Below are 21,714 nucleotides of genomic sequence, written 5' to 3'. Positions count from 1 at the left end.
ACATTCCTCCATTTTCTGGTCACCCTATGTCCATTATCCACTGGAATATCCGCGGTATTCGAGCCAATCGGGATGAATTGTCGATCCTCTTACAATCCTACCCGCCGGTCATCTTCTGTCTTCAGGAAACAAAGCTGCGTCCCCATGACCACTTTGTTCTCCCTCATTTTCAGTCCGTCCGATATGATCTCCCCTCTGTTGAAGGCACTCCAGCACATGGAGGACTCATTATTCTTCTCCATGAAACTCTCCATTATCACCCAATCCATTTAAACACCTCCTTCCAAGCTGTCGCCGTCCAGACTCCCGTTTGTGAGCAGACATAGTGGAAGGTGAGGAAACCATTGCGGAAGAATCCCCCATGATTACCGGCGTCTCCGATGGCGCGCTCCTCCCTTGTGGGGGCCCTCTCTGAGGGCACTCCCGCCTTAGGTGATTGTTCACACCTCCCGACAAACGGACGGAGGGACCAATCGGCACTTTCGGAAGGTATCAGCTCGGGTAATCACCCCTCCCTGGGCCTGGCCGTTACCAGGGGGTACGTACGTGTCCTACCTGTCTACCCGGGGCGGGGAATTACGCGTTACCCCGTCACCGGCTACGCATGGAAGTGCGTGGGTTGGCCTTCAGACACGCACAGGGAGGAAGAAAGAGAAAGGGAAAGGAAAGAAGAGAGGTCTCAAACGCCGCAGCGGAGAAAAGGGTAGAGAGAAGAGGTAAGGAAAAGAGAAGGACAAAGGAAGGATGAAGACTTACAAGCAAGGAAGGCGAAGAATGTAGTATTTACAAGCGTCCGTCTCCGGACGTAGGCACAAACCATAACCCCAGAGGGGGAGAAAGGGAAAGAAAGAGCCAGAGGTGAGGGGGGGGGGGAGCGAAGATGGGGAAGGATGCGGAAAGGGAAGGTATGCAGCCCGGAAAAGAAGGAAGGCCACATCAGCTCGGGGTCCCGTGCTCGCTTCGCACGTATCCACAAAAGAGTTGTGGATCCCCTGGGGGGATGTCGTTTATGTGTATATGGTTTCCGCTATATTTTTAATGCTTTAGTATGTCATAGATCTTTCACTCAACCTAGACCACGTGCATCATTGTTACCGAACAACAAACATGGAAAACAAAACAGTGCATCGCCAGCATCACATCCAAAGATCCAACGCTTTTCATGTACTTCCAAACTAAATTTTGTCTTACACTGTCTTTTGTTACCGCCACTGAGCCTTTTGTCGTACAAGGGTAGTAATTTTAACTAAATTGAATATATTTATTTCACGTAAATAAACGGAACTGTTCAAATATATTTAAATTTTATAAACAATCCATTAACATTGTGAGTAATAAAATAAAATGAAAAAAGAGGTGGTAACAGCAGGAATCGAACCTGAGCCGATTAATTGCCAGAAGGTGCGATTAACAAGTGAGCCATGGCACCGTTACTTCAACTGCTCCTCAAAAATATTTCATGTTCTGCTTGCACTTTTATTTACACCCATTTTCAAAGAAAAATATTAACCTTGTTCTGTGAACACCGTAGAACTCAAGACTGCCGGAAGGGATAACGTCACATCAGAGCATGCGTAATAGAAAACACAGCTGTGTCCTTTCCATAAGTTGATCCTAGCGCAGCTGACCATTTCAGCACTTGACACTAGTTTCTTATCATCGCAGAGAGATCACCAAAAACATATTTTCCTCTATTTTATTTGGATACTAGCGCGAATTCGAAGAGAAATGGGGTGCTTTTTATGCGATTTATGGCTCGCATTTGAAGTCACCTTGCATTCGAAAAGAAATGGCATAATTTAAGTTTGATATTTACAGTGCGCTGTACTACATTAGCACACTATAACTGGCCACAATAATATACACTCAGCATACTATTTTGGGGGTAGGTGAGAGATCTTACAGTGATTCGCACGAACACAATGATATTTGGTCACTTAGTACGAGTTCGAGCTAGGCAAGCATACATTTGTGCAAGGAAGTCTGCCTTTCATAACTCATCAAATTAAAACGATGCTTTACAAACCACCCGAAATAATACGATGGCTTTCAATAATGTTGGACAGTGGTAGACAGATGATATGATAAAGCTTAAAAGTGGGCTAGATATCTACTCCATCGGCCTAAGAGGAATATGGTGAGGCAAATCCTGATGATAAAATTGTGTTCCAACCGGTTTAGTGAAGCTGTAGGAATTTCATGAGGCTTGTCTATGCGTTGACGAAAATCAAAAATGTTACACCACAAAGCATCAGTCCGATATCTGTCAAGTTGTATGGAGCTGTCCATCACAATACGGGTATTAAATAAGTATGCTTACATTCTAATAGGAACTCATACCCATCAAAATCATCATCATCATATCATTATTATCAGGTGAGATCTCCAAGGGCTCGAATACACTCTTTACTCGTCGTGATATGAAAGGAAACGGCCTCCGCATGAACTCCTTGCCGTGTCTGAAACACATGACGTGTCAGTTCGTGAGGCTATTGTGAAAGTACACCTCTTCGCATCACATCTCAGATATGCTCTCTGGGTGAAAAATCAGGAGACCAGGCAGACCAGCAAAGGATCCATACATTCATTAAAGCATTTATGTTGTTGTTGTTGTCTTCAGTCCTGAGACTGGTTTGATGCAGCTCTCCATGCTACTCTATCCTGTGCAAGCTTCTTAATCTCCCAGTACTTACTGCAACCTACATCCTTCTGAATCTGCTTAGTGTTTTCATCTCTTGGTCTCCCTCTACGATTTTTACCCTCCACACTGCCCGCCAATACTAAATTGGTGACCCCTCGATGCCTCAGATGATGTCCTACCAACCGATCCCTTCTTCTAGTCTAGTTGTGCCACAAACTTCTCTTCTCCCCAATCCTATTCAATACCTCCTCATTAGTTATGTGATCTACCCATCTAATCTTCAGCATTCTTCTGTAGCTCCACATTTCGAAAGCTTCTATTCTCTTCTTGTCTAAACTATTTATCGTCCATGTTTCACTTCCATACATGGCTACACTCCATACAAATACTTTCAAAAAACGACTTCCTGACACTTAAATCTATACTCGATGTTAACAAATTTCTCTTCTTCAGAAACGCTTTCCTTGTCATTGCCAGTATACATTTTATATCCTATCTACTTCGACCATAATCAGTTATTTTGCTCCCCAAATAGCAAAACTCCTTTACCACTTTAAGTGTCTCATTTCCTAATGTAATTCCCTCAGCATCACCCGACTTAATTCGACTACATTCCATTATCATTGTTTTGCCTTTGTTGATGTTCATCTTATACCCTCCTTTCAAGACACTTTCCATTCCGTTCAACTGCTCTTCCAAGTCCTTTGCAGTCTCTGACAGAATTACAATGTCAAGCATTTATATGATGAATTGAATTATAGGGTACTGAATTTTCCTGATGCAGTATACCATTTGGTATCATGGTCACGAAGGATAATAAGAGAGTTAACTATTATTGCAGTAAACTGACGAGCATTCAGCCTCCCTTCAGCAATTACTAAACGTCCTGTTATCATATCCAATTGCTTCCCACACCATGATTCCAGGAGTTTAATAGTTCTCGAGGATCGCTGAGCCCTTTGACCATTTTATCAAGTCGTCTAAGGGTTCGTAGGCGTCAATTTGATCGCCAAAAAACAGAAACGAGACTCAATGCTGAACACCACGGATTGCCATGTTTCTGTTGCCTCTGCCCTACGCTATGCAAGTTCTTGATGTCTATGGTTGGCAGTTCGAGGTGTGAACCCTGCTTCCAGCAATATGTTCCCGACAGTTCGTGGTGACACTCTGCTTCTAACCTCTATCCCTATTTCATCTATCTACATCTACATCCATACTCCGCAAGCCACCCGACGGTGTGTGGCGGAGGGCACCTTAGTATCTCTATCGGTTCTCCCTTCTACTCCAGTCTCGTATTGTTCGTGGAAAGAAGGACTGTCGGTATGCCTCTGTGTGGGCTCTAATCTCTCTGATTTTATTCTCATGGTCTGTTCGCGAGATATGGGTAGGAGGGAGCAATATACTGCTTGACTCTTCGGTGAAGGTATGTTCTCGAAACTTCAACAAAAGCACGTACCGAGCTACTGAGCGTCTCTCTTGCAGAGTCAAAAAAATGGTTCAAATGGCTCTGAGCCCTATGGGACTTAACTTCTGAGGTTATCAGCCCCCTATAACTTAAGAACTACTTAAACCTAACTAACCTAAGGACGTCACACACATTCGTACCTGCGACCCTAGCGGTCGCGGGGTTCCAGACTGAGGCGCCTAGAACAGCTCGGCCACACCGGCCGGCTCTTGCAGAGTCTTCCACAGGCATTTATCTATCATCTCCGTAACGCTTTCGCGATTACTAAATGATCCTGTAACGAAGCGCGCTGCTCTCCGTTGGATCTTCTATTTCTCTTCTATCAACCCTATCTGGTGCGGATCGCACACCGGTGAGCTGTATTCAAGCAGTGGGCGAACAACTGTACTGTAACCTACTTCCTTTGTTTTCGGACTGCATTTCCTTAGGATTCTTCCAATGAATCTCAGTCTGGCATCTGCTTTACCGACGATTAATTTTATATGTTCATTCCATTTTAAATCACTCCTAATGCCTACTCCCAAATAATTTATGGAATTAACTGCTTCCAGTTGCTTACCTGCTATATTGTAGCTAAATGATGATGGATCTTTCTTTCTATGTATTGGCAGTACATTACACTTGTCTATATTGAGATTCAATTGCAATTCCCTGCACCATGGGTCAGTTCGTTGCAGATCCTCCTGCATGTCAGCACATTTTTCCACAGGAGAGGAATTCGTGGCCGGTGGCATCAAACATGTCAGAAGACTGATGACTCGAAAAAAAAATAGATAAAGAACGGCTTTATTACATGATGTCTAATGGGAATGTATAATTTCAGAAAGGTCAAATCATTAAGATAAGGGATATGGGAGTATCACTCTTCCTTACCTTATCAGTCCACCTAATTCTCAACATTCGTCTGCAGCACCACATCTCCTATTGTTGTGTATTCGCCAGAACCAGTCGAACAATCCTACGGTCTTCTCGTGCTCTGGTCCTTCTGGAAGGACTCTTCTTGACACAATGTTGCCCTGAGTCCACTAAGTCGTCACTCGTCCAACACTCATCGCACTACAATAAATTATCAATGCGATTTGTCGGTATATACTCTTCATCTCAGAGTACCACTTGCAACATTCGTCCTAAATTATTTCCTGCATGTATTTTAATCTCTGTCTATAGTTTTTGTCCTCTACAGCTCCCTCTAGTACAATGGCTGTGCCGGCCGCAGTGGTCTAGCGGTTCTAGGCGCTCAGTCCGGAGCCGCGTGACTGCTACGGTCGCAGGTTCGAATCCTGCCTCGGGCATGGATGTGTGTGATGTCCTTGGGTTAGTTAGGTTTAAGTAGTTGTAAGTTCTAGGGGACTGATGACCACAGATGTTAAGTCCCATAGTGCTCAGAGCCATTTCAACCATTTCAACAATGGCTGTCATTCCCTGATGTCTTAACAGATGTTCTATCGTCCTGTCTCTTCTCCTTGTCAGTGTTTTCCACATATTCCTTTCCTCTCCGATTCTGCGCAGGACCTCCTCATTCCTTACCTTATCAGTCCACCTAATTTTCAACATTCGTCTCTAGCACCACATCTCAAATGCTTCGACTCTCTTCTGTTTCGGTTTCCCCACAGTCTCTGTTTCACTACTATACAGTGCTGTGCTCCAAACGTACATTCTCCGAAATTTCTTCCTCCAATTAAGGCCCATGTTAGAAACTGGTAGACTTCTCTTAGCCAGGAACATCCTTTTTGCTAGTGCTAGTCTGTTTTTGGTGTTCTTCTTGCTCCGTCCACCATTAGTTATTTTGCTGCCTAGATAGTAGACTTTCTTAACTTCATCTACTTGCTGACCATCAATACTGATGTTAAATTTCTCGATGTTCTCTTTTCTGCTACTTCTCATTACTTTTGTATTTCTTAGGTTTCCTCCAGTCCATATTCTGTACTTATTAGACTGTTCATTCCATTCAAAAGATGGTGCAATTCTTTTTCACTTTCACTCAGAATAGCAATATCATCAGCGAATCTTATCATTGATGTCCTTTCACCTTGAATTTTAATTCCACTCCTGAACATTTCATTTAAATCCATTATTGCTTCTTCGATGTGCAGACTAAACAATAAGGGCGAAAAACTGCATTCCTTAGATTTTTTTAATCCGAGCACTTCGTTCTTGTTTGTCCACTCTTATTATTCCCTCTTGGATCTTGTAAATATTGTAGATTCCCGTCTCTCCCTGTAGCTTACCCCTATTCTTCTCCGGAATTCCAACATATTGCAAAAAATGGGTCAAAGGGCTCTGAGCACTATGGGACTCAACTTCTGAGGTTCTCAGTCCCCTAGACTTAGGACTACTTAAACCTAACTAACCTAAGGACATCACACACATACATGCCCAAGGCAGGATTCAAACCTGCGACCGTAGCGGTCTCGCGGTTCCAGACTGCAGCGCCTAGAACCGCACGGCCACTTCGGCCGGCGAACATATTGCACCATTTAAATTACCGAACGCTTTTTTCCAGGTCGACAAAGCGTATGAACGATTTTTCTTTAGTCTTCCTTCGATTATCAACCGCAACGTCAGAATTGCCTGTCTAGTTCCTTTACCTTTCCTAAAGCCAAACTGATTGTCATCTAACAAAACCCCAGTTTTATTTTCTATTCCTCCGTAGGTTATTCTTGTCAGTGACTTTGATGCCTGAGCTGTTAATCAGATTCTGCGATAATTGTCGCAATTTTCAGCTCTTGGAGTTTTCGGAATTGCATGGATGACATTTTTCCGGAAGTCAGATGGTATGTCGCCAGACTCATACATTCTACAGACCAACGCGAATACCCGTTTTGTTGCCACTTCCGCCAATGATTTTAGAAATTATGATTGAATGTTATCTATCCCTTCTGCCTTGTTTGGTCTTTGTCTATAGTAATTACTTTTTTCAGTACATTTTAAGTTGTCTTGACTGCACACTGCTCACAGTAATACTTCTTTCTGATTTGATGGGGGTGGATTTAAAAAGAGGGGACACAATTTGACAAACACAATCGAGATCTCTAAGTTCTCTGGCTTTCAAGAATGCAAGAGGTTTTGAAGAACTCATTCTCCCATTGAAAGTATTACAGGGATAGTTTCATACACGTTTTGAGCACTCTTTTCGAGACCGTTTGCCGATTCAGTTGCAAGAGTTCTTGTGCATGTGCGGATGTAACTGATCGAGCTGCAAGGTAATTCTCGTTTTAAAAACAAATAGTTTTAAGTTAAAACAGTTCAGAACGTCTACATTGCTTTCCTCAGGTAGATTTTTGACATCTCCATAATGAGGTTGGAAAAATGGTACAATATTTCGATCAACATATGTGCGTTAAAGACCTTTTTCGATTATGAAAGTACCGGGTGATCAAAAAGTCAGTATAAATTTGAAAACTGAATAATCACGGAATAATGTAGATAGAGAGGTACAAATTGACACACATTCTTGGAATGACATGGGGTTTTATTATAACCTAAAAGATACAAAAGTTCAAAAAATGTCCAACCGATGGCGCTTCATCTGATCAGAATAGCAATAATGAGCATAACAAAGTAAGACAAAGCAAAGATGATGTTCTTTACAGGAAATGCTCAATATGTCCACCATCATTCCTCAACAATAGCTGTAGTCGAGGAATAATGTTGTGAACAGCACTGTAAAGCATGTCCGGAGTTATGGTGAGGCATTTGGCGTCGGATGTTGTCTTTCAGCATCCCTAGAGATGTCGGCCGATCACGATACACTTGCGACTTCAGGTAACCCCAAAGCCAATAATTGCACGGACTGAGGTCTGGGGACCTGGGAGGCCGTAGCATGACGAAAGTGGCGGCTGAGGACACGATCATCACCGAACGGCGCGCGCTAGAGATCTTTCACGTGTCTAGCAATTTGGGGTGGAGCGGCATCCTGTATAAACATCGTAGGTTCCAGCAGGTGTTTGTAAGCCAGGCTGGGGATGATGCTATTCTGTAACATATCGGCGTACCTCTCACACGTCACGGTAGCAGTCACTGACGTTTTGCTGTCCAGCGCCATCTGTCGGACATTTTGCGAACTTTTTTTTTGTTCTAATAAAACCCCATGTCGTTACAAGTATGTGTGTCAATTTTTACCTCTCTATCTACATTATTCCGTGGTTTATTACGTTTTCAAATTTATACTGACTTTTTGATCACCCGGTAAATAAATCACGATTACATGACAGCCTAAGTACGAAATTATCTGTTTCCATACGCCGACAGTGCACCAGAATAATTAAGTAATTACTGAAAATTTGTTTCGTTCGTGATCTATGTTGTTGAGAAATGCGAAGTAGTAAACGAAGTGTGGAGTGCGATTGCACTGGCCTTCAAATGCGGCGCGTTCGCCGTTTCAACTCTTTCCCCTCCTCGCTCTCACAAAGTGTCGTGTTGGTGTGTGAATGTGTAGTGAGAGAAAACGTTACGGCACTAGGGTCAGGGCATGGCACCTGGGCTAAAGCGTTGCCTGCAGGGTAAAGAATGTCTGAAAATGCTCTCATCTGTTAAACCAAACTTGTCAATAAATTAAGTAATACACAACCTGTAACGGTTTATCTGTACATTGAGTTCTTCCTTTGTTCATTTGCTGCGCATGACTTCCGCATTTATGCTAGCTCACCCGCTTTCTAACAAGGGGAGACCACGACGTTGGGATCACAGATTTACTTCAAGCTTTGTGCACCTTTAGCAGGCCATTAAAACAACATTAATCTGTAAGTAGTAAGGAGCACTACGCTGGAAATTCCTCGAAAATCGCAAGAGAAGTTTTACGCGTATATTATGTGGCTTATGTATCTGTGTATAGGTGCCGGACGTTCGAGTTCATGGTGGTCAAGTGATTAGCATTCGAACTTCGTGGGAAGAACGTGTATGACGCGACTGTTTGGTTCTCGCTCAAACTTAATTATTAATCTATTTTTTTCATCACCGGTCATATTATTTAATTTTCAAAATGTCAATAAGATGTGTTTTCCCATAGAAACTCTGAACATTCCCTGTAAACGAGGGAAAATTGCATTCATTCGATGTAGTAGATGCGTTTTGAGTTTATTTCTGTGTGAAAAATACCATCCTGCAACGTGTGATGTCGAGAGCCCATCTGACGAGTAATTGTAAATTACTCATGTGTTGCGGCACATTGTTACTTTCTACATTAATGATTGTGAATAATGTCATTCACATAATTATTTATGGAGGTATGACTTTGGTTTTCTAAACCATTCCCTCGTCCTTGAAAATTTAATTTAAAAAAATAATACATAGTGAAATGACATAGTTATGAAATTCACTACAACTTCCTGAAAATGTTCATATTTTTTCCATTACATTATCTCTTAAATGTCATATAAATAAATAGCGCCACGCGGTCTAGGGTGCCTTGCAACGGTTCGCGCGGCTCCTCTCATCGGAGGTTCCAGTCTTCCCTCAGGCGTGTGTGTGTGTGTGTGTGTGTGTGTGTGTCTCCTTAGCTTTAGTTAGTTTGTTACATGAAGTAGTGTGTAAGGCTAGGGGCCGATGACCTCAGCGGTTTGGTTCCAGAGTAACATACAACAATCTACAAAAATGGTTCAAATGGCTCTAAGCACTATGGGACTTAACATTTGAGGTCATCAGTCCCCTAGGAACTTAGAACTACTTAAACCTAACTAACGTAAGGACATCACACACATCCATGCCCATGGCAGGATTCGAACCTGCGACCCTAGCAGCAGCTCGGTGCCGGACTGAAGCTCCTAGAACCGCTCGGTCACAACGGCCGGCTCTTCAATCTACAACAACAATTTAATAATGTGATGAAAAGTTATAAATTATAAATAGGTATTGCGAGGATTCGAATCATTGCCCCGTCCACGATCTGTTTGCAATGCTCGAATGCTAACCACTATTTTGGTTTTGATCTCATTTTGTTTGTCATTGTTCGTTGTGAACATCCCATGACATCCGTTCACGTTCATCGTTGATGCATTCACTCAGGTCTTATTTTCTTAAATTATTATTACAGAGGGCAGTTAACAGTCTGAACGAACACGCTGAACTACCGTGCCGGTGACTCCGCACAGATACCGGGTGACCAAAAAGTCAGTTTGTTGTTGTGGTCTTCAGTCCTGAGACTGGTTTGATGCAGCTCTCCATGCTACTCTATCATGTGCAAGCTTCTTCATCTCCCAGTACCTACTGCAACCTACATCCTTCTGAATCTGCTTAGTGTATTCATCTCTTGGTCTCCCCCTACGATTTTTACCCTCCACGCTGCCCTCCAATACTAAATTGGTGATCCCTTGATGCCTCAGAACATGTCCTACCAACCGATCCCTTCTTCTGGTCAAATTGTGCCACAAACTCCTCTTCTCCCCAATCCTATTCAGTACCTCCTCATTAGTTATGTGATCTACCCATCTAATCTTCAGCATTCTTCTGTAGCACCACATTTCGAAAGCTTCTATTCTCTTCTTGTCCAAAGTATTTACCGTCCATGTTTCACTTCCATACATGGCTACACTCCATACAAATACTTTCAGAAATGACTTCCTGACACTTAAATCTATACTCGATGTTAACAAATTTCTCTTCTTCAGAAACGCTTTCCTTGCCATTGCCAGTCTACATTTTATATCCTCTCTACTTCGACCATCATCAGTTATTTTGCTCCCCAAATAGCAAAACTCCTGTACTACTTTAAGTGTCTCATTTTCTAATCTAATACCCTCAACATCACCCGACTTAATTCGACTACATTCCATTATCCTCGTTTTGCTTTTGTTGATGTACATCTTATATCCTCCCTTCAAGACACCATCCATTCCGTTCAACTGCTCTTCCAAGTCCTTTGCTGTCTCTGACAGAATTACAATGTCATCGGCGAACCTCAAAGTTTTTATTTCTTCTCCATGGATTTTAATACCTACTCCGAATTTTTCTTTTGTTTCCTTTACTGCTTGCTCAATATATAGATTGAATAACATCGGGGAGAGGCTACAACCCTGTCTTACTCCCTTCCCAACCACTGCTTCCCTTTCATGTCCCTCGACTCTTATAACTGCCATCTGGTTTCTGTACAAATTGTAAATAGCCTTTCGCTCCCTGTATTTTACCCCTGCCACCTTTAGAATTTGAAAGAGAGTATTCCAGTCAACATTGTCAAAAGCTTTCTCTAAGTCTACAAATGCTAGAAACGTAGGTTTGCCTTTCCTTAATCTTTCTTCTAAGATAAGTCGTAAGGTCAGTATTGCCTCACGTGTTCCAGTGTTTCTACGGAATCCAAACTGATCTCCCCCGAGGTCGGCATCTACTAGTTTTTCCATTCGTCTGTAAAGAATTCGTGTTAGTATTTTGCAGCTGTGGCTTATTAAAGTGATTGTTCGGTAATTCTCACATCTGTCAACACCTGCTTTCTTTGGGATTGGAATTATTATATTCTTCTTGAAGTCTGAGGGTATTTCGCCTGTTTCATACATCTTGCTCACCAGCTGGTAGAGTTTTGTCAGGACTGGCTCTCCCAAGGCCGTCAGTAGTTCCAATGGAATGTTGTCTACTCCGGGGGCCGTGTTTCGACTCAGGTCTTTCAGTGCTCTGTCAAACTCTTCACGCAGTATCGTATCTCCCATTTCATCTTCATCTACATCCTCTTCCATTTCCATAATATTGTCCTCAAGTACATCGCCCTTGTATAGACCCTCTATATACTCCTTCCACCTTTCTGCCTTCCCTTCTTTGCTTAGAACTGGGTTTCCATCTGAGCTCTTGATGTTCATACAAGTGGTTCTCTTTTCTCCAAAGGTCTCTTTAATTTTCCTGTAGGCAGTATCTATCTTACCCCTAGTGAGATAAGCCTCTACATCCTTACATTTGTCCTCTAGCCATCCCTGCTTAGCCATTTTGCACTTCCTGTCGATCTCATTTTTGAGACGTTTGTATCTCTTTTTGCCTGCTTCATTTACTGCATTTTTATATTTTCTCCTTTCATCAATTAAATTCAATATTTCTTCCGTTACCCAAGGATTTCTACTAGCCCTCGTCTTTTTACCTACTTGATCCTCTGCTGCCTTCACTACTTCATCCCTCAAAGCTACCCATTCTTCTTCTACTGTATTTCTTTCCCCCATTCCTGTCAATTGTTCCCTTATGCTCTGCCTGAAACTCTGAACAACCTCTGGTTCTTTCAGTTTATCCAGGTCCCATCTCCTTAAATTCCCACCTTTTTGCAGTTTCTTCAGTTTTAATCTACAGGTCATAACCAATAGATTGTGGTCAGAGTCCACATCTGCCCCTGGAAATGTCTTACAATTTAAAACCTGGTTCCTAAATCTCTGTCTTACCATTATATAATCTATCTGATACCTTTTAGTATCTCCAGGGTTCTTCCATGTATACAACCTTCTATCATGATTCTTAAACCAAGTGTTAGCTATGATTAAGTTGTGCTCTGTGCAAAATTCTACCAGGCGGCTTCCTCTTTCATTTCTTAGCCCCAGTCCATATTCACCTACTACGTTTCCTTCTCTCCCTTTTCCTACACTCGAATTCCAGTCACTCATGACTATTAAATTTTCGTCTCCCTTCACTATCTGAATAATTTCTTTTATTTCATCATACATTTCTTCAATATCTTCGTCATCTGCAGAGCTAGTTGGCATATAAACTTGTACTACTGTAGTAGGTGTGGGCTTCGTATCTATCTTGGCCACAATAATGCGTTCACTAAGCTGTTTGTAGTAGCTTACCCGCGTTCCTATTTTCCTATTCATTATTAAACCTACTCCTGCATTACCCCTATTTGACTTTGTGTTTATAACCCTGTAGTCACCTGACCAGAAGTCTTTTTACTCCTGCCACCGAACTTCACTAATTCCCACTATATCTAACTTTAACCTATCCATTTCCCTTTTCAAATTTTCTAACCTACCTGCCCGATTAAGGGATCTGACATTCCACGCTCCGATCCGGAGAACGCCGGTTTTCTTTCTCCTGATAACGACATCCTCTTGAGTAGACCCCGCCCGGAGATCCGAATGGGGGACTATTTTACCTCCGGAATATTTTACCCAAGAGGACGCCATCATCATTTAATCATACAGTAAAGCTGCATGCCCTCGGGAAAAATTACGGCCGTAGTTTCCCCTTGCTTTCAGCCGTTCGCAGTACCAGCACAGCAAGGCCGTTTTGGTTATTGTTACAAGGCCAGATCAGTCAATCATCCAGACAGTTGCCCTTGCAACTACTGAAAAGGCTGCTGCCCCTCTTCAGGAACCACACGTTTGTCTGGCCTCTCAACAGATACCCCTCCGTTGTGGTTGTACCTACGGTACGGCTATCTGTATCGCTGAGGCACGCAAGCCTCCCCACCAACGGCAAGGTCCATGGTTCAAATTTGAAAACTGAATAAATCACGAAATAATGTAGATAGAGAGGTACAAATTGACACATATGCTTGGAATGACATGGGGTTTTATTAGAACCAAAAAAATACAAAAGTTCAAAAAATATCCTACAGATGGCGCTTCATCTGATCAGAATAGCAATAATTAGCATAACAAAGCAAGGCAAAGCAAAGATGATGTTCTTTACAGGAAATGCTCAGTATGTCCACCATCATTCCTCAACAATAGCTGTAGTCGAGGAATAATGTTGTGAACAGCACTGTAAAGCATGTCCGGAGTTATGGTGAGGCATTGGCGTCGGATGTTGTCTTTCAGATGTGGGTCGATCACGATACACTTGCGACTTCAGGTAACCCCAAAGCCAATAATCGCAAGGACTAAGGTCTGGGGTCCTGGGAGGCCAAGCATGACGAAAGTGGCGGCTGAGCACACGATCATCACCAAACGACGCGCGCAAGAGATCTTTCACGCGTCTAGCAATATGGGGTGGTTCTAATAAAATCCCATATCATTCCAAGCATGTGTGTCAATTTTTACCTCTCTATCTACATTTTTCCGTGGTTTATTAAGTTTTCAAATTTATACTGACTTTTTGATCACCCGGTATGTCGATGACATAATAGACGCGTAAAACTTCTCTTGCGATTTTCTCGGAATTGCCATAGTAGTGAACCTTATTACTTGTGCATTATGTTGTTTTAATGGCCTGCTAAAGGTGTACAAAGTTCGAAGTAAATCCGTGATCCCGGCGTCGTGGCCTCCCACATAAACGGGAACAGCTCAACGCAGAGAGGAGTTAACACAAAGCAAATGAGCGGGATAAGTATCAAGTGTTCCCCTGCCACAGTCACGGTGCTTGCTTTCCTCGCCGTCGTTCTTTTTTTCTAAGCCACGTAACAGGAAACGTGGCGTTCCGCCGTTACGTGGCCGGTGTTTAGCATATCGCTGGCACAAGAAGTGGCCACTGGGAGTTCCCACAGTGCTAGCAGCGCGCCGGCGTACCTGCGTACGAGGTGAGCATGCCGCGCAGCTCCGGCTGGCTGATCTCGCCCACGTAGGTGACCACGGAGGACTCCATGAAGCCGACGCTGAGCCCCAGCACGGCGCAGGCGGCGTACAGCGCCTCGGGCCGCGCCGCCCAGTAGAAGACGAGCCAGCCGGCGAGCAGCGGCGCGTTCACCAGCAGCATCGAGCGCTTGCGGCCCAGCGTCTCCAGCAGCGCGCCCGCCACCACCGCCCCCACCGGCTGGCAGATGTACGCGATGCTGCCTGCGACACACACCGAGGCGAGGGCGCTCCTGTCACACACGTCCGGCACCACCAACAACCACCTCTCACGTTTTATCAAGAGCAGTTTGCAAGCCGAGAACAGTTGAGACGATAGTAACATAACTTCCTGGCAGATTAAAACTGTGTGCCGGACCGATACTCGAACTCGGGACCTTCGCCTACCGCGGGCAAGTGCTCTACCAACTGAGCTACCCAAGCACGACTCACGCCCCGTCCTCAAAGCTTTACTTCTGCCGGTATCTCGTCTCCTACCTTCCAAACTTCAAAGAAGCTCTCCTGCGAACCTTGCAGAACTAGCGCTCCTGAAAGAAAGGATATTGCAAGGTTCGCAGGAGAGCTTCTATAAAGTTTGGAAGGTAGGTTTCAAATGGTGCAAATGGCTCTGAGCACTATGGGACTTAACATCAATGGTCATCAGTCCCCTAGAAGTTAGAACTACTTAAACCTAACTAACCTAAGGACATCACACAACACCCAGTCATCACGAGGCAGAGAAAATCCCAGACCCCGCCGGGAATCGAACCCGGGAACGCGGGTGCGGGAAGCGAGAATGCTACCGCACGACCACGAGCTGCGGACTTGGAAGGTAGGAGACGAGATAACGGCAGAAGTAAAGCTGTGATGACGGGGCGTGAGTCGTGCTTGGGGAGCTCAGATGGTAGAGCACTTGCCCGCGAAAGGCAAAGATCCCGAGTTCGAGTCTCGGTCCGGCACACAGTTTTTATCTGCCAGGAAGTTTCTTATCAGCGCACACTCCGCTGCAGAGCGAAAATCTCATTCTGTGAACATAAGGTTCCGTCAGGCACAGTGTAGTGCAACCAAGGTGTATATCATATGCAATTTGGACTTTGAGCAAGCAGTAGCGGTAACCAAAGAAGAAATTGGTTAACTTCAGGGAGAAGAAATAAAAACTGATGTTTGTTGATGACATTAGAATCCTCTCACGGACAATAAAGAATATGGAAGAGTAGTTGAGTCGAATTGATGTTGTCTTGAAGGCAGGGTGAGAGTATAAGATGAACTTTAACAAGAACAAAACGAGGATAATGGAATGTAGTTGAATTAAGTCGGGCGAATCTGATGAAATTGGATTAGGAAACGAGCTGCTAAAAGCGTTTTGCTATTTGGGCCTTAAAAGTAGACAGGGTACAACATACAGACTGGCAATGGCAAGAAGTGCAATTCTGAAGAATAGAAATTTTTTTAACATCAAATATAGCTCTATATGTTGGAAGTCGTTTCTGAGGATGTGTGTGTTTAGAGTAGCATTGATGGAACTGATGACAAACAGTTCCGACAAGAAGAGAATTGAGGCTTGTCAGTTGGGGTGCTACGAAAGTCTGAAGATCAAAGGGGTGTATCATATAATTAATGAGGAGGCAGTGCATAGAATTGAGGAGAAATGAAATTCTTGGCACAGTTTGACTAAAAGAAGGCGTCGTTGGGTAGGACACATCCTGAGGCATCAAGGTGTCACCAATATAGTACTAGAGGCACGTGCGGGGGAAAAATTATAGAAGGAAACCAAAATATGACTGCAGTAAGCAGATTTGGAAGGACGTAGGTTGCAGTATTTATTCGGAGATGGAGAGTCTTGTACCGGATAAAGTGGAGGGGTCCATCAAATCAGTCTTCAGACTCAAGACCACAACAACAAGAACAACATTATACAATTTCTGTCCTCGCATTGGCATCATCCTCATGGCTGTTAAGGACACAAGAACCAGTTTCCAACATCAGGTGGAAGGAGGATTCTTTCATTCTGGAGATCTTTCCATAACCAGTTTAGATTGGGTTAAGGACTAGTGACATCACCAGGAATCGGACCCATAACTTCAGTAGGGTTTTGGAACCTGTACTGCGTTCAAACATTACGGAATAGCTCAAAGAAAACAATCTGTTGATACACAACCAGCATGTATTCAGAAAATATCTCTTTTCTGACGTTATTCACACGAAGCAATGAGTGTTATCGAAAAGGCTTCTCAAGTTGACTCCATATTTCTGGATTTGCATATGTCTTCTGAAATCCGTTCCATTGGCTCTTTTGAGCTCTCTTCGGCTTTTCTACACTTCTTAGCACCTGTGCCTGTCGGTGCATCTGTGCTTTTGACTCTGGGTAGCAGGAGGAACAGTAGAAGGTGTCATTAGATAACCATAGTGACTTTTAGATCGAAAAACAGTTCGTTAAGAATATGTTCATTTGTATTTACCGTGATTTTTGCTTGATTTGCGCTTACATCGGGAACTGTCGCCTGCTAACACATCGTTGATGTTTTTCTTCATTGGATGCTGATAATTTTGGTCTAATTTTCAGTTGTTCTTCAGCACTATGTATTTCTTATGTTTTCAATAGCACACTTTTTACGCAAACCACTGTTTTTTGTTTGTTTTTCTACTTCTAACTGTGGTGTGCGTAAAAAGTGTGCTGTGAAAAACATAAATGCTTAGTGCTGCAGAACAACTAGACCAAAATTATCAGTGTCTAATGCAGAAAAAGATCAGCGATGTGCTAGCAGACGGCATTTCCCGACGTAAGAGGAAATCAAGCGAAAATCACCGTAAGTGCAAATCAACATATTCTTAACGAACTGTTTTCCGATCTAAAAGCAAATCAAAATGTAAATAATTACGGGTCACTTTTGATGCTTTACCTCAATAAAACGAAACGCGTCTGATGAAAAAAATCACGCATCTTACTAGTTGCAACGACATAACAAAACTATCCTCAAGAATTTTAAAGCTACTACGGACAATATGGCCACACAAATGAAGAAATCAATGCCATAGTGGCACTTTGACGTTCAGTTGTTGTATTTTCTCAACTTTCATTTTGCGTTTTACACATCTATAGACATATTAATCACGTTTATTAGCGCCTATGCTATATTTCTGTGTCCCAGTCTATATTTCTGTCTTCCTTCTCCTACTCCTTTTGTCGTCTACTAGAGAGAGTGTGTGAACGTCTGTGTGTGATGTTTCCATATACTAGGTGTGGCTAGAAAAAAACCGGACTAGTACTGGTGAAACAATAAAATGAATGCAATAAGGCTGAAAGTCGCGTGGCCTGTCACGTGACTCTCGCTCCGCCTACTGCTCGAGTTTCATCTGCCTCCTGCACTCAGTCTGCCCGTGGCGTCTGTTTTAAGCAGTTGACGTTTTGTCTGTGCGTCGGAAAATGTTGAGTGTACAGAAAGAACAGCGTGTTAACATCAAATTTTGTTTCAAACTAGGAAAATCTGCAAGTGAAACGTTTGTAATGTTACAAGTGTACGGCGATGATTTTTTATCGCGAACACAAGTGTTTGAGTGGTTTAAACGATTTAAAGATGGCCGCGAAGACACCAGTGATGACACTCGCACTGGCAGACCATTGTCAGCAAAAACTGATGCAAATATTGAAAAAATCGGTAAACTTGTTCGACACTTTCCTTGTCAACTCCTGTTAACTCAGACACTGCTCTGATTGTTAAACGGCGATCTTGTCGAACAAGTTTTCCGATTTTTTCAATGTTTGCATCAGTTTTTGCTGACAATGGTCTTCCAGTGCGAGTGTCATCACTGGTGTCTTCGCGGCCATCTTTAAATCGTTTAAACCACTCAAACACTTGTGTTCGCCATAAACAATCATCGCCGTACACTTGTTGTAACATTACAAACGTTTCACTTGCAGATTTTCCTAGTTTGAAACAAAATTTGCTGTTAACAAGCTGTTCTTTCTGTACACTCAACATTTTCCGACGCACAGACAAAATGTCAACTACTTAAAACAGACGCCAGGGGCAGACTGAGTGCAGGAAGCAGATGAAACTCGAGCAGTAGGCGGAACGAGAGTCACGTGACAGGCCACGCGACTTTCAGCCTTATTGCATTCGTTTTATTGTTTCACCAGTACTAGTCCGGTTTTTTTCTAGCCACACCTCGTATGACGGACATTCCGAAAGTCAATTTCGTCACTGCGTTTTAAAGAGATGGTAGTACACCTGGCGACACAAACAAACGCCGTATGTATCCACACCCGTTACTGTTTCGACGGCGGAAGAGGTTAGTGGAAGTGGAATGACGCATGCGAAGAGCGCCAAACAAGAGAGCGTGGGAGTAGACCGGTATCCCCGAAGTTATTTGAGTACATATCGCTATGACAGACCAACGTGTACTGATAACGTAGTCGCCAGTGAAATTTCGCCGTATTTCCGTTATGAATGGGCACGTGTAACTAGTGTCTCCGTCGTCCATAAACGCCTACAGACCGTGTATGGTGACGTTATATCTCGTCTAATGGTTGCTGGCTGGTGGTGCATCGTAAACCCGTCGGGCTTTCATCCGTTCCCTGCACTGAAAGCCACGTTCTCGAGTTATAAACCAGTGCTGAGGTGGAGTAGGCTGTGCGACAATTCCTTGTATCGCAAGATACAGAGTGGTTTCTTCAAAGTGATTGCCCGCCAAGACCAATGTCTCAATGTCGGTGGCGACAATGTCGAAAAACAGTGTAAGGTGTATAGTTCATGATGCCATTGTGTGTTTTTTTTATAATAAAATTTCCGTACGAATAAAAATACGAAAATTACCTTCGCAACGTCCCTCGTATTTGGTTCACAGGCATGAGTTCTATGAATGGTAGCGGCTGTTTAGCCAACATCTGTGTAGAACTTGCGTTATGCTGGGCCGAAGAGACATTAGGGAACTGGTCAGCAGCTACTGTATAGGCTGGTATAGGTAGCCAGAACGTATTTCCTCTGGCTATTTTCGCTGCTACCTGCTGACCTCAGGTTGAAAGCGTGGAACGGCATTGTACACTGGGGTGATGGTCTCTGTTGTGATCATTTCTAGTAATGTAAGTTAGGGAGTTGAAATATGTAAGATCTTACTAATACTAATACTTACTAATACACATACTAATGCGTTCTTTAAAACTAACCATAGTAAATCATACCGTAAAATTACCTTCAGTTGGGGAGTGCTATCTAGTTTCTCAATAGTACCTTAAATCGAATCTTTCTCCTTAAGCAGCTTAGCGATAGGAGAGAGTCCTGGCCAATCTGTATCTAGTTTCAGTTAGTGTGAATCTCTTACGTGGAAATGTGTCTTATATTTCCTTATATTTTCTGTAAGCTCGTATTAAAATCTGATTTGATTTCCTTTCCCCAGTTTCGTGTCCCTTGTACCTGTGAACTGGAGATTGTAAGCACGTCCTTCTCATGTGATATACTAACCCTTCCCCTCCGGCAATTCATTCTTCTCTTATTGTAAGAACTTTCTGTGCGACTTTAACTTTAATTTAGGTGAATATCTTTCGTAAATTATACGTTTTACACTGTATTTTTTTATGTGAATTAGACCAAGTGCATTCCCTGCATGCAGTGAGTCCTCAGCTAAACATTATTATTTGTTCAAGTTCGTTGTTCAACCTGTGTTTCAAATCGTGTGCCAATTTGCTTTATTTGCAAATGTTTCCGTAGTTTTCGTACTTCCGAAAGTGATAACGTTTGTGCAAGTTACGGACCACACGGTTGACCGATAAAGCTAACTGTTCTCCAAACTCTTGTGCATAAGTTAGGTGTACGGTATTGTTCTTATGGTTTCTTCCTTCCGCGTGTGGATTACTGGTACGACTGTGCGTGTAGTTTGACGAATCTTTGCTTTCTTATTTATCCTCCATTGTTTCCACGTGTTAAGATATGAATTACGAAGTGGTATTGTAACAAATACCAGGTATCCCTTTGAGATTATTTTAGTGGATCCTGTTTTTGTAATCTAAATCAGTGAACAAATGTTCAGTAGTCTCTCAGTTTTTGCTAGCGTTATTCAACCTTACTCAACCTTTCACTCTGGCTCCTTCAAAGCCAGCTGATTACCAATGAAGATTTGGCTTTCTAATATTTTGTGTGTAGATTCGAGAGTCTTTAATTTGAATTTAATCAAATCTGGGAGACAATCTTAACTGATTTAATTACTCATCAACTCATAAATTTAACTGATTGAGACTTATTCCATTCAAAAGAGGACTAGGCTCGCTTTCAGTCTGACTACAGAGTGGAATGCGTAGTTGAAAACGGGTAGGAATCACGTTCCACGCAAGTGGCTTCTAATGAAACTCGCACCTATGGAGAATTGACTCAGTTTTGTAACCGGATTCGTGATTTCTTGTCACAATTGTCACACTACATAGAAACCGACGGGAAATCTAGTGAAACATGTAATATCTGGGTTTCTCCAAGGTATTGTTACAGGCCCTCTGCTGTTCTTATCATTTACTGTCTAGCAGTCATCTTAGCCGAGGTCGTTAACGCACGACTGTGTGGTGACGCTAGTTTCGAATGTAAGCCAGTCTGGATCCTGATGATTAATGAAAATTTTGCTGGGAAGTGAGGCAGAGTTGGTGGAGTACATTCGAGATTAGCAATCTTTGCACTAATCTCGTGGATTCCATTCCAAACTTCACTACAGAGTTTCATGAAATGAGGGCACGTGACACTGTTGATGGTCATCTGTCCATTGGATGGGGACTTTAAACTCGGTGAACCCATGGTGCTGTTCGTGAGTGGGTTATGTGCCTGCACTGTACGTACACCCTCTCCCTTCTCTCATAATCATACACTACAATATATTCACATCTATTACAGTCGCTTACACTATAAATACGAGTAACATACGACAGAACTCCCAAATACCCATAAGGGAAATGGGCCAAGGTGCACAGAGGAAGAACGTTCTTTTCGAAAAGTGGCTGAAACGACCTCCTTGGCACATCCCAGCCAACAATGTCATAAGATATTTACATTTTTCAATCAGAAGATCAAAACGAATTGGAAACCGACTAACGCAATACACCTGTATGGTGTGAAAAGCTGCACTGAACAATAAAAAAAATCAGTTAAATCTCGGTTATTTGATAAATCAGACATTTAATC

The 21,714-nt window shown here is 42.9% G+C and overlaps 1 protein-coding gene across 1 annotated transcript in view; it reads right to left on the bottom strand.

Annotated features, from left to right (window-relative positions):
• Window positions 1-21,714, bottom strand: part of LOC126235382 (facilitated trehalose transporter Tret1-like) — a 352,999-nt gene that overhangs the window by 83,914 nt on the left and 247,371 nt on the right. Inside the window, exon 4 of the mRNA XM_049944104.1 lies at window positions 14,516-14,782. Coding sequence (XP_049800061.1) covers window positions 14,516-14,782 — 267 coding nt within the window. The remainder of the gene's footprint in view (window positions 1-14,515; window positions 14,783-21,714) is intronic.

The sequence above is a fragment of the Schistocerca nitens genome, chromosome 2 (assembly GCF_023898315.1).
Source record: "Schistocerca nitens isolate TAMUIC-IGC-003100 chromosome 2, iqSchNite1.1, whole genome shotgun sequence".
NCBI lineage: Eukaryota > Metazoa > Arthropoda > Insecta > Orthoptera > Acrididae > Schistocerca > Schistocerca nitens.
Note: the sequence above shows the minus strand (reverse complement) of the source record. Positions and strands in the feature narration are given on the sequence as shown.